This window comes from Carcharhinus amblyrhynchos, chromosome 4, assembly GCF_965287045.1.
Source record: "Carcharhinus amblyrhynchos chromosome 4, sCarAmb.v2.hapA, whole genome shotgun sequence".
NCBI classification, from domain to species: Eukaryota; Metazoa; Chordata; class Chondrichthyes; order Carcharhiniformes; family Carcharhinidae; genus Carcharhinus; species Carcharhinus amblyrhynchos.
The window spans coordinates 47,081,121-47,094,057 of record NC_137327.1 but is presented as its reverse complement, the minus strand read 5'-3'; the positions used below and the strand labels follow the sequence as shown (position 1 = coordinate 47,094,057).

At 40.0% G+C, this 12,937-nt stretch overlaps 1 protein-coding gene across 2 annotated transcripts in view; it reads left to right on the top strand.

Annotated features, from left to right (window-relative positions):
- The window catches only part of plekhg4 (pleckstrin homology domain containing, family G (with RhoGef domain) member 4), a 203,975-nt gene that overhangs the window by 171,248 nt on the left and 19,790 nt on the right, over positions 1-12,937 (top strand). For both annotated transcript variants that reach the window (XM_080187099.1, XM_080187098.1), the window contains exons 15-17: positions 3,812-4,061; positions 7,854-7,943; positions 8,209-8,433. In XM_080187099.1, coding sequence (XP_080043225.1) covers positions 3,812-4,061; positions 7,854-7,943; positions 8,209-8,433 — 565 coding nt within the window. The remainder of the gene's footprint in view (positions 1-3,811; positions 4,062-7,853; positions 7,944-8,208; positions 8,434-12,937) is intronic.

The window sequence follows — 12,937 nt, the reverse complement described above, 5'->3', positions numbered from 1 at the left end:
ATATTATTTCCCTCACGTGATTTCGAGAACAACATCCTGTATTTATATCAAGCCTTCAATATAACATCCCTGTTTTTCACAGGAACATTGAGAAGCAATACATGAGGCAATATTAGAATAAATGGCCAAATCTTTGTCAAAGAGTTAGGTTTTAAGGAATATCTTAAAAGAGGGAGCGAGTCAGAGGTTTAGAGAGGAAAGAAAGATTGAGGAGGCTGGGCCTGTTTCCCCCACAGTTTAGAAGAATGAGAGGTGATCTTGTTGAAGCATACAAAATTCTTACAAGGCTCGAAAGGGTAGATGGAGGAAGAATGTTTCACTTGGCCAGAGATCTTGAACTATTAGACACGGTCTCAGAATAAGATTTAAGCCATTTTAGAACTGAGTTGAGGAGAAATTTCTTCACTCAAAGTGATGAAACTTTTGTACATATTACTCAGAGACCTGTGGAGTCTCACTCATTGGGGGTGATCTTATCAAAAAAAAACAGGTTTCATCATCTTTTGTGGCTTTGGCATGCAGGCTGGGAGTTGCAGCATTTGTTTAGAGGTTGCAGTGTTGACTGTTGTTGGAGCCAAAGGTTGAAGTTCATTTTTATGGACTCTATGAAATACAGTAAGGGTACATGCTGGGAAGTATCTCCGTGTTTGCTGGTATACTGCTCTGTCAAACACTAGATTTAACTAGGATGTAGGTCATATACTCTTGCATAACTATGTGAGTGGTACTGTACTCAGCCCCATTTCAAATCTATAATTGTCAGACCCTTGTACTGCACAGTCTAACTCCATGACAGTGTGACCCTCCTGGGATGTCCCAGGTAAAGATTTCAAGTAAGAAACTTTCATTTCCAAAACAGGCCTTTGATCTGAAAAGTATGTTAATACTTTAAGATCTTCCCTTTGCATATGGAATTATTTTATCCAGAACCCACATAAATAACTTAAATCCTTTATAAGAACAATTGTAGAATTCTCCTCTCTATCAAGACTTAGTAAAGTGTCATCTGTTGTTTACTGTCTTCACACTTACAACTCCAAACTTGTCAGTACGCATGGAAAGACATTTTTGAAAACACCTTAGGTGATCGGCGTAACTTCTGAATTTGAGAGTTTCCATTACAGCATATTAACAAATTTAATTCCCCCAATACTAAATGTAATATTCTTCCAACATATGAATCATGAAAGTAAATATTTTTACAACAGTCAGCAAAACAATTTGATATTCAACATACTAAAATGTCCCTAGGTGCTTCAACAATTTCTGTGGTTAGCAATGATGGCTGCTTTGTCACTATCACCAATGTATCCAAAATCTGTGCCCGCTCAGTCATAATAGAAACTTTATGTGCTTAGAGGTTTGCAGTGGAGTTGACCATCTGTGTGAGATCCTTAACTGTGAGAGATGCAGCTGCATCCTCTGCTGGTGGGATGAATGTTCACTGCCAGAAACGATGAATCCTGTTTTCAGCTCCTCACAAGATGAATGAATCATATGAGTTGCCTTCAGAACATCCAAGAAAAGTGACACAGCGATATAGTGTTAAGTCAATTGCTTTTCAGACCTAACATTTCTTGTGTTTTAGATCAAAAATTACCCAATATCCATTGGTAAATTTAAAGACATTGGACGAGATTCCCCAGCCTTCCAGCCGTGTGTTTCCCGCTGACAGAAAGTGGCGTGTTTGCTAGCGGTGGGATTCTCTGCCAATGGGAATTCCCATTGATGTCACCCCACGCTGGCAGGAAATCCATGGGCGGAGGTGTGCTGCCAGCATGACTGGAGAATTCTGCCAACATGAATGGCCGCAGAATTCTGGCCGTTGTATTTGCTTTCTTGGATTTGCGTCAACTCCCACCATTGTCAACTGGGAATGTGATTTTTCTTAGTTATGCTTTGATCAAAGGTGACACAGCTGCCCCTAAAAAAGAATGGCACCATATTTTGCTTATCTTACAATGCTATATGAAGCATTTTAGACAGAACTTCCAATCACCAGTAGTTTTAAGAACATAAGAACATAAGAAATAGGAGCAGGAGTAGGCCATCCAGCCCTTCGAGCCTGCCCCGCCATTCAATAAGATCATGGCTGATCTGTCGCTGCTCAGTTCCACATTCCCGCCCTCTCCCCATAACCCTTAATCCCTTGTCCTATCAAAAACCCATCAACCCGCGTCTTAAAAATATTTAGCGAGGCAGCCTCCACCACTTCAACGGGCAGAGAATTCCAGAGATTCACCACCCTTTGAGTGAAGAAGTTCCTCCTCAACTCCGTTCTAAACCGCCCCCCTTTTATCTTGAGGCTGTGCCCCCTAGTCCTATTGTCTTTTTTGAGCGGGAAGAGTCTTTCCACCTCTATCCTATCCATCCCATTCATCATCTTATACGTCTCAATGAGATCTCCTCTCATTCTTCTAAACTCTAACGAGTACAAGCCCAGTTTATTCAGCCTCTCCTCATAGCTCAACCCCCTCAACTCCGGTATCAGCCTAGTAAACCTCCTCTGCACTCCCTCCAAGGCCAAAATATCTTTGCGCAGGTGCACTAGCTTCAACTGTGATTGTAGTTCTCTAACACTTTCTGCATCTTGCTGTTTTTTCAGTAATGAAAGCTAGACCTGGGGCAAGCACAGTAGATGGACCAAGTGGCCCGTCTCGGTGTCATAAAGATTATTTTATTCTGCTTGCATTCAATTTGTTTTAAAAAATTGGTGTTAAAGATATATTTGGGGTTATAATGCAAAGCAATGTCAGGAATTATATCAAGTGTACACTTATCACTTCTTTCTGTGGGAGTATTGCTTGCTTTTTCATGTGTGGACATGATTGCACGCTCTTATAGCTGATGATTTTTGATTTGGAAACAGAAATGAGATTAGATAACCCAAGAAAATTTGTTGAGCTGGTCTTCTTAAACCAAATTGAGTATGAATCAAGTAGCAAATTTCACTGGTCATGACCTATTTGTAATACAAGTTCAAACTAATACACATAGAAACAAACATAGAAAATAGGCCATTTGCTCCTTCAAGGATGCTCTGCCTTTCGTTCTGACCATGGTTGATCATCAAATTGAATACCCTGATCCTGCCTTATCCTCCATATCCCTTTAGCCCCAAAAGCTATATCTTAATTCCTTTTGAAATCACACAACGTTTTGGCCTCAGTACTTTCTGTGCTAGTGAATTCCACAGATTCACCATTCTCTGGGTGAAGAAATTTCTTCTCACCTCGGTCCTAAAAGGTTTATCCCTTATCCTCAAACTATGACCCTAGTTTTGGACTCTCCCACTGTCAGGAACATTCTTTCTGAATTTATCCTGTTAGAATTCTATAAGTTTCTGTGAGAAACTTTCCTAGAACCAAGAAACGTAATCCCAACTGACTTAATCTGTCCTCATATGACAGGCCTGCCATCCCAGCAATCAGCCAAGTAAACCTTTGCTGCACTCCCTTTTTATGGAGCATGTTTTTTGTTCACTTTGAATTAAGTAATTTTGAGTAGCGAGTAAGTAACATCTGTGGACCAGAAAGCATACATCAGACCCCATATTAGATTATGTTAGGATGGCAACCAAATTTAATGATTCGTGAATCCAAATCAAGTGGATTGTGTTCAAGAGCAAAAGAGGGAAAGCTGTTGTTCCTGTCTTCTCACCATTCCCAACAAAAGTGTAAATCTTTGGTTAGTAGACTCTCTAGTTTTTTGTTTAGTTGGGAGTATGATTTCCCAAGATGTAATTAATATATTTGCTACTGCACTTTGTAATGTGCTTCAAAATGACCACAACATGTTTTTCTTGTTACAGTAAACTGAGACACATTATGGATGAGATGGTCACAACAGAACGTGAATATGTGAAATCTCTCCGGTACATCATTGATAATTACTACCCAGAAATGGAACGTTTTGATGTTCCTCAGGACCTAAGAGGAAAACGCAGTGTTATTTTTGGAAACCTAGAGAAGCTTTACAACTTCCACAGTCAGTACTTCCTGAAAGAACTGGAAAGTTGTGTTAACCATCCGCTACGTGCTAGCCACTGCTTCCTCAGACACGTAAGAAAATATCCAATTTACAATATATAATTGAACAAAATCAATTTACTTTGATCTATTCAAACCCACGATGTATGGTAGTTGGTCAAGGCTGATATATGCTCAGCAAGATTAGGAACCAAATTGGCTTTGCATCTTTAACAAATGTTTATTAGTATCGCAGGTAGGCTTACATTAACACTCAATGAAGTTAGTGTGAAAAGTGAATGTGAAAAGTGCTGATATGGCTGTTGTTAGAAGTTCTATCTGTCCATTGCCTGGAATTTGTAGTGACCAAGATGAATTCCTAAATGAAATGCAGGGCAATGATTTGAAGAGTAACCTTTCAGCATTAGAAACTTTGTTATGAAAGGTTGGCAGCAATATTACACAGTTGGATAACTTCTACTCATATCTGAGTTGGGAGCTTCCTCAGCACGAACTGCAGCCAAATCTGAATCACATTAAACATTTCCCCAGCAGCATTCAGCAAACATAACCACACCCACTTAAAGATGTCCCACTACACGTTATATTTTGCGCACAGTGGATGCTTTCTGTAATAGAGGTTATGCCATTACTGTTCTATCATGAAATGTGACTCACTCTTGCCTGTCATGTTTAATTTTACTGAGACCATTCCTTATGCTTAGTTCTGATTAAGTAATTTTGCCCACATCGACATTCCTGCTTCCAAATTGCACTTGGCACTAAGAAGCTCTACCTGCAAAAAGCATGTGCAGATCCAGCCTCTTGTGCAGCTCCATATGTAAAATCCTGGTGTCTATCTGGCTGAGAACTCTGATACTAAAAATGTGGTGGCACATGCAGTATGAGTTCTAAAATTCTATCATGTAAACTTTGAGCATTAGACAATCTTCTTGAGCTCAGCATCTAAGGCAGGTTCCTTAGCTAAACCCCCTCTTCCTGCAGACCAGCATTATACATTTAATTGTCGAGATCTAAAATAATTGATACCAGCTCATTGACCAGAGCTCTCATTACTGTAATTTGGCTTACTGGATTTGTTGCATTCTCACAAGAAGGCAGTGGAATGAACAGTTCCTCAAATTATTAAACAACATATGGATAAGTGAAAATAAAATAAATTACACAATTTAAATGTTGTGGTAGTTGCTGCCTTAACTGTACCTCCCCCAGAAGGTAGAGAAACAGCCACACCTAACCTGCAATGTCAAGATGTCATTTTCAAGTGGTAACTTGAAGCTTGAGTCTCTAAAGTCTCTCAATATTACTTAGCTATTCGTGATGGCTTTAGACAGTTTGCTTAATGGAACTGCTTTTTAATATTTGACTTGTTGGAAATGTCTGTTAAACTCAAAAGAAACAGTCAGGCCAACACATTTGCAAAGAAGTTTATACTTGAATAGTTAAGTCACTCCTTTTGATTCATGATGTAGGCAATCTGTGTTCTGGCATTATAGTACGGGCATTTTTTATACCCGAATATGGTTTTTAAAGTTATATGTAAGATGACAAAGTAACCATATTGTGATACGTAAGAAAATTGTTACTTCCCTAGTGTTACCAGACTTCCAAACCCCTGTCTCCACATGGTGATGCCATGCTCCAATCTCGCTTCACTCAATTGCTAATAATTCCTGAAAGCCAGCTCAGTCCTGTTAAACTCCGGATATCCCACTCTCTGGTACTTTAAACCTTGGGCCTTTCTTAGTGTTTGGGTGGAGCATTATAGTACTATCAGACCCCAGGAATGCCAACCCTACTTTCAATAGGTTTTTTTCTATTATCTCCTCTTATTTCTTCAACACTCCATTCATAGATTCCCAACAATATTTACCATTTTGCCATCTTCATGTATATCCAGGGGTGTCAAAATAAGGTGATATGGAAGTTGTACATCTAATATAGTTCTCTGACATATTCCTTAACCAAAGATTGAAAGATGCAAGAAGGCAGACCCAAAGAAAGAAAGACATGCTTGAATGATGGGAAAGTAAAAAAAAAATTCATAGATCCCACAAAAAATCTGGTCACAATAGAGGCAGGGGAAGAGCATGGAAAACAAAATTAGAGAATGAGAGATTGATACTGAAAGACACTCTTCTTTCTTTGAACCAGGGCACAGATCAAACATATTGCATTGTATACATGGTGTATTATGTTGAAACAACTTACCTAATCGACTGACCAGGAATGTGCATTAGCTCTGGCATATATCTAGTTTATATGTAACATGCGCATTTCATGATACTGAAGATTTTTTAAAAATTACGTTTTTTTTCTGTACATATTTGACCACATGCACTTCTGTCTTAGCCTATTTAAATGTTTATGTCAGTTATCGGACAGTAATCAGTTATGTACAGTAATCACTGCTGCAATTTAAAGAGCTTATTGTATTGCCATGCATTTCACAGAGCTTGCATCCACTGAGAGACTGTGAATCTCCAGCAATGGCAGTCAAGTATGTATCCTTAGCACACTCCAGGGTACTTAGCACATGATGCTGAACCTTTGACAAGCTCAGCTGTGTGGCTGTCTGCAAAGGATGGAAAAAATTAATTATATTTTCCCAGGCCCAACTCCTCCCTGTTCTTTGCTAATTGCACAGGCTCTTACTGACTTCTGTCCAATACTTTAGAATCACCATTTAGCATGAAGGTATTATATGCATGTTCACATGATAACACAAATTAATCATCCAGCCTTTTTTCCAATTGTAGCTCATTTGCAGTATAGTGACAATTATAAACGTGTATGGGATAAGATTGTTTCTGATTATGATAAGTAGTAATTCAGCTGTACATGGTATTGGCTTTATGCAAACTGCAGTACATTCTGAAATTCTTCTAAATCCTTGTAGTGTGCGTTTCTTTATTGTGGATATCAGTATGGCAAAACTTCAAGCTGGTCATGGTGCCTCATATCGAATTGATCAAACTCACCTCGTGCTTCACTGAGACAAGTTACAATGAAGCAATTAGGAGAGCACCACTTCAAAAGATTTTATAGCCTGGAATGTCTTCTGACAAATATTTGAAAACATGTACAATGAATTGAAACATTGGATCCTGTACACATTGTTTTACAGTTTGCTTTTTATGGATACAAGGGGTGAGATTTTTCCAGCTGCAATCGTCCCAAAACTGGAAAATGCCACCCGAGGTCAATGGGCCTTTGCATAATCCATGTCCTACCCATTGTCAGGTGGGATGGGAAATTTCCAGGCAAGGTGTTTCAATTCTTGTTGCCCTTCAATTGAAAATTAAAATAATTTGAATTTAGTTCTGAATCAATTTGGTCTTTCTGAAATATACTTTTGATATTCATAATATATTGTAGGAATTCAATAAATATGCACTATTCATAAAAACAAAGGAAGTAACTGGTTTCCATTTAACTGCTTACCTGATTGTTGAGGATTGCTAAATTTGCTTAATTCTTACCATCTAGGTACCATAATTATAAACAGTAGGTGCAGTGGTAAAATCATTGGTCCCATGCTCAATGAGAAGCTGTGTTTAAAGAACACATGGGTCCAAGAATTGGTGTTAGTTTTATAGTATTATGCTTGGCCTGTGATGCCTTTTGAGTTTAGATTTCGTGAGGGAATGTTGGATTGTTAAGTTTGCCCTAGTTTTTAGGTGAGGGGGAGAATAACTGTCTTCAACTTGATCTTTGTGCAAAGAGTTAATTTTCTGCAGCACCTAAATCCTTTGGTACATGAGGGTCTTGGCTTCCACTACTAATTAAGAGATTGAAATCCAGTGATGAAAGGTGATAAATAATAAGTAAAAGATAATCATATTCTAATTATTTTACTTACAGCAAGACCAGTTTGGCATGTATGCATTGTATAGCAAGAACAAACCCAAATCTGATGCTCTGCTAGCTAGCCATGGTAATATATTTTTCAAGGTAAGTACATAACATATGAAACAATTGTCCAGTAAAATTCTGCTAAGAAAATGATTACAAAATAGTTATATTGTTCAATTTTACTGTTTATGGATAGTGGAACTTGACATGGTCCATTGAAATTTTTCAGTTAAAATGTCGTTATGGCATAGTGCTTTGAATTTTGGTAATTTAATGTAATACTGCTTTTTATTATACTGCTGCTCCCTTAAAATTTCCATATGTCGTCTTAGTGTACTGTTTTTACTTGTCTTTGTTATTTTAGTACAAGCAGCTACAACTGGGTGATAAGATGAATCTGGCTTCCTACTTGTTGAAACCTATTCAACGGATGAGCAAATATGCACTGTTACTGAAGGACTTGATCAAGGAGTGTAGTGAGGTTCAGGAACAGGAGCTTAACTACCTCAGAGCAGCAGAAGAAATGGTTAAATTTCAACTTCAACATGGCAATGACTTGCTGGCTATGGATGCTATTAGGGATTGTGACGTAAGTCAATGTTGATTCCTTGACTTTTTTGAGAATGTTACAGATGGAATAATTAGTGACTTTTTAGATTTTAGGAGAGCATTTGCTAAAGTCGCAGATGAAAGACTTAAGCTGAAAATCATAACAATCCAGAGTGGAAAGCAGAGCTAAGTAGATGAGCAATATTAAGCCAATGGATGAATGTAAAAACAACAGTGTCATGATGACTATAAAATGATGGTTAGGTTACATTTGAACTACTATATGCATTATTTGGGTCTCATAATAGAAGGAATAGAGCAGCCTTGAAAGAAGTGCTTGTTAAGAGCATTCAAAATAGTAAGTGATTGACAGGTAAATGAAAATAGATTTTTCTACTTGTCATTCATAGACGTTTATTCCATGGAAAGAGGCCATTCAATCCATCATGCCCATGCCAGTCAACAAAGATCTGTTGAGACTAATCCCATTTCCCAGCGCTTGGCCCATAGCCCTGGAAGTTATGGCAGTACAAGTGAATATCCAAATTCCTCTAAAATGTTACAAGACTTTTTGACTCAACAACCATTTCTCCTCACCTCTCCTTAGTCTTCTACCTCTTACCTTAGAACTATGTGCCCTGGTTATTGACCCCTCTACTAATGGAAAAAGAGCTTCCTATCTGTCATATCTATGGCTCTCATAATCTTATACAACTGTACGAGGCCCCCCTCTTCATAATCTTGTATGCCTCTATCAGGACACCTCTCAACCTTTGCTGCTGTAGGAAAACAGCCCCAACCTATCCAAGTTTTCCTCATAACTCAGATCCTCCAGCCCGTGCAGCATTCCGGTAAACCTTCTCTGCAGTGCAATCACATCCTTCCTATAATGTGACCAGAGCAGCACACGGTACTCCAGTTGTGGCCTAACCAGTGTTTAATACAGTTCCAGCATGATCTCTCTGGTTCTTGCATACAATGTCTTGGCTAATAAAGGGAAGTACCCTATATGCCTTCTTAACAACCTCATCTCCCTGCCCTGCCTCCTTCAGGGATCTGTTGATATGCACTCCAAGGTCCCTCTAATCTTCAGTACTTTCCAGGGTCATGCCATTCATAGTATAATCCTTGCCTTGTTGGCCCTGTCTGAGTGCATTACCTCACACTTTTCTGGGTCAAATTCCATTTTTCACTGCTCTGCCCACCTGACCAGTCTGTTGATTTCCTCCTACAGTCTGCAGTTATTCTGCTACTGTTCACCACCCTACCAATTTATGTGTCATCTATGAACTTGATCATGCCCCTACGTTTAAATCATTAATGCATAATACAAATAACAAGGGTCCCAGCACCGAACCCTACAGAGCCCCATTGGAAACAGACTTCCAGTCATAGAAATTTCCTTCTATCATCACCCCCTGCTTCCAGTCTATCAGCCAGTTTTGGATCCAATGTGCCATTCTGCCTTGGATCCCATAGGCTCCTACTTCCTTGACCAGTCTGTTATGAGGGACCTTATCAAAAGCCTTGCTAAAATCCATACAGATGACATCAAATGCATTGTCTTCTTCAACACTCCTGGTTATCTCCTCAAAAAAACTGATTAAATTTGTCAAACACGACCCTCTCTTAATAAATCCATGCTGACTATCCCTGATTAATCTGTTTCTGTAAGTACAAATATATTCTGTCCCTCAGAATTCTTTCTAGTAACATCCCTCCACCGAGGTTTGACTGGATTAATCAAAGACAAGAAGCTTTGATTGAAAGTGAGTGGAACCTTGAAAGTCACGAGGGGGTAGTTTCAGAAGGGTGTGGTAAGGTGGAGAGATGTTAATTGGTGTCCCACAGCGGTCAATGCTAATAGCCTAATATTTCTAATGTAATAAACATATGGAAACTAGGCGTCAAATGATTAGACTTGTTAATTGCACAAGACTAGGGAGAGCAATAGAAATCAAGGAAGCAATAATAGAGTTGGTGAGCCACACTTAAGGGCTTTTTCCCACCCAGCCTCAATTTTTAGGCTGGCAGGTGCTGGTTAGATCAGGGTAACAAATAGAAAAGACTTCACACTCGATCTTGGGCCAGATTTGGGGCATTCTTCCCTCAGCAAACTAGGAGATCAATTGAGCACAAAATGGCAGTAGGCCTGAATCCCTGCCAACTCTCAGAAGCACTCACTATCCTGAAAATTCAGGCCCTTGAGTAAAGCAATTCCCCAACGTTGTTCTAAATGTTTGAACAGAACTAAAGGTTGGAATTTTACTGGTGAGTTCTAAGCTGAGGGGCTCATAAAATGCCATGCATGCTCTGCACATCACCTACCTGACCTATCTCCAATTTTACTGAGGCATTGGTTAGTTCTCCTGCCCTTGCGTTTATTGAAATATTGTGGCAAAGAGGGGGGAGGGTGATGCAAGTCAAGTGGGTGGTCTGACAGCTTTTACTGGGTGAGCTGGTGTCAGTCAAACAGGGAGAAACTCTCATAACATCCTTATGGGGTGGCCTGCCCTGTCAAATCTGGCTCCCCAGTCTATCCATCGTTCCTCTTGTCAGACCTAATAGCCAGGATCTGCACTTATACACTGGACTTACCTGAAGACTGACTTCCTTTTGTTTCTTTTCAAGACATGCCTGCAGTTTCAGCAGTGGCTATTGGTTGATCGTGATGCTGCTGGCATTGGACAGCGGCTCTCTAAGATAGGAGCATCTCCTCAATTTTCCCCAAAAGTCTTACCCTTAAGTAATTAATGGTCACCTATTTCTAAACGGCTGCAAGCACCAATGGGGCATTAACCCCTGCTTAAACGGCTAGTATGGGCAGGGATTAATGCCCCATCGGTGCTTAGCGTACAGGTGATGTGGGATATCTTTCACATAGTCCCAGATTAATTTTTTGCACACTGATTATGCTGTAATTGTTTTGAGTTTTGGGTGACTGGAAATGCATGCAGTTCTGCATAGCCCAAACATCACTTTATATGTATAAATGTATACAGCTATTGTTAATATGAGGACCTCATAAAATATAGGGCATTGTACAAAATAACACTACATGTTGTATATTATTTCAGGCAGTGAAGAATTCATAATCTTCCCCTATAATTAATGCAAGACAACAGTACAATTGACTTGGACAAATGGCTTGAACCCAAAAACATGATTGCTGCCTTAAACCATTATTTGGTGTCTCTTGCCTATAATTATGCATTTCTTGGAGACTGAGTGACGCAGTAAATTTGTGAATTGCTATTTCACCTTCTGAGATCTGTGGTTTAAAGCACTCCAGATGATAGGCTGCAATGCTGCTCGTTCAGACCAGTTCTTAGCTTTAATGGTTTGAATCCAGTATCTAATGCAAATAGGACCACAGCACAGAACTATACAAAATTTAATGAACAAAATTGCTCCAAGAGATACTAAAGATGCTTAGTGTGGACCGTTTAAAAACGTCGCACCAGAATAGAAGAGGATGCTCTTCAAAGAACAGTACAGCGCAGGAAACAGGCCCTTTGGTCCTCCAAGCGTGTGCCAGTTATTGGTCCAACTAGACCATTCGTTTGTATCCCTCCATTCCCAGGCTGCTCATGTGACTATCCAGGTAATTCTTAAACGATGCCAGCGTGTCTGCCTCCACCACCCTACTTGGTAGTGCATTCCAGGCCCCCACCGCCCTCTGCGTAAAAAAAAAGTCGTCCCTCTGATATCGGAGTTATACCTCGCCCCTCTCACCTTGAGCCTGTGACCCCTCATGATCGTCACCTCCGACCTGGGAAAAAGCATCACACTATTCACCCTATCTATACCCTTCATAATTTTGTACACCTCTATTAGGTCTCCCCTCATTCTCCGTCTTTCCAGGGAGAACAACCCCAGTCTACCCAATCTCTCCTCACAGCTAAGACCCTCCATACCAGGCAACATCCTGGTAAACCTTCTCTGCACTCTCTCTAAAACCTCCACGTCCTTCTGGTAGTGTGGCGACCAGAATTGGATGTAGTACTCCAAATGTGGCCTAACCAGCGTTCTATACAGCTGTAATATCAGACTCCGGCTTTTATACTCTATACTCTGTCCTGTAAAAGCAAGCATACCATATGCCTTCTTCACCGCCTTCTCCACCTGTGCTGCCACCTTCAGGGATTTGTGGACTTGCACACCTAGGTCCCTCTATGTTTCTATACTCTTGATGGCCCTGCCATTTATTGTATAGCTCCCCCCCCCTACATTAGTTCTTCCAAAATGCATCACCTCACATTTGTCTGGATTAAATTCCATCTGCCCAATTCCATATCCTGCTTTATTGTCCGACAATGTTCATAGCTATCCGCAAGTCCAGCCATCTTCGTGTCACCTGCAAACTTGCTGATAACACCAGTTACACCTTCTTCCAAATCATTTATATATATATTATAAGTAGCAGAGGTCCCAGTCCAGAGCCCTGCAGAACACCACTGGTCACAGACTTCCAGCCGGAAAAACACCCTTCGACTGCTACCCTCTGTCTCCTGTAGCCAAGCCAGTTCTCTACCCATCTAGCC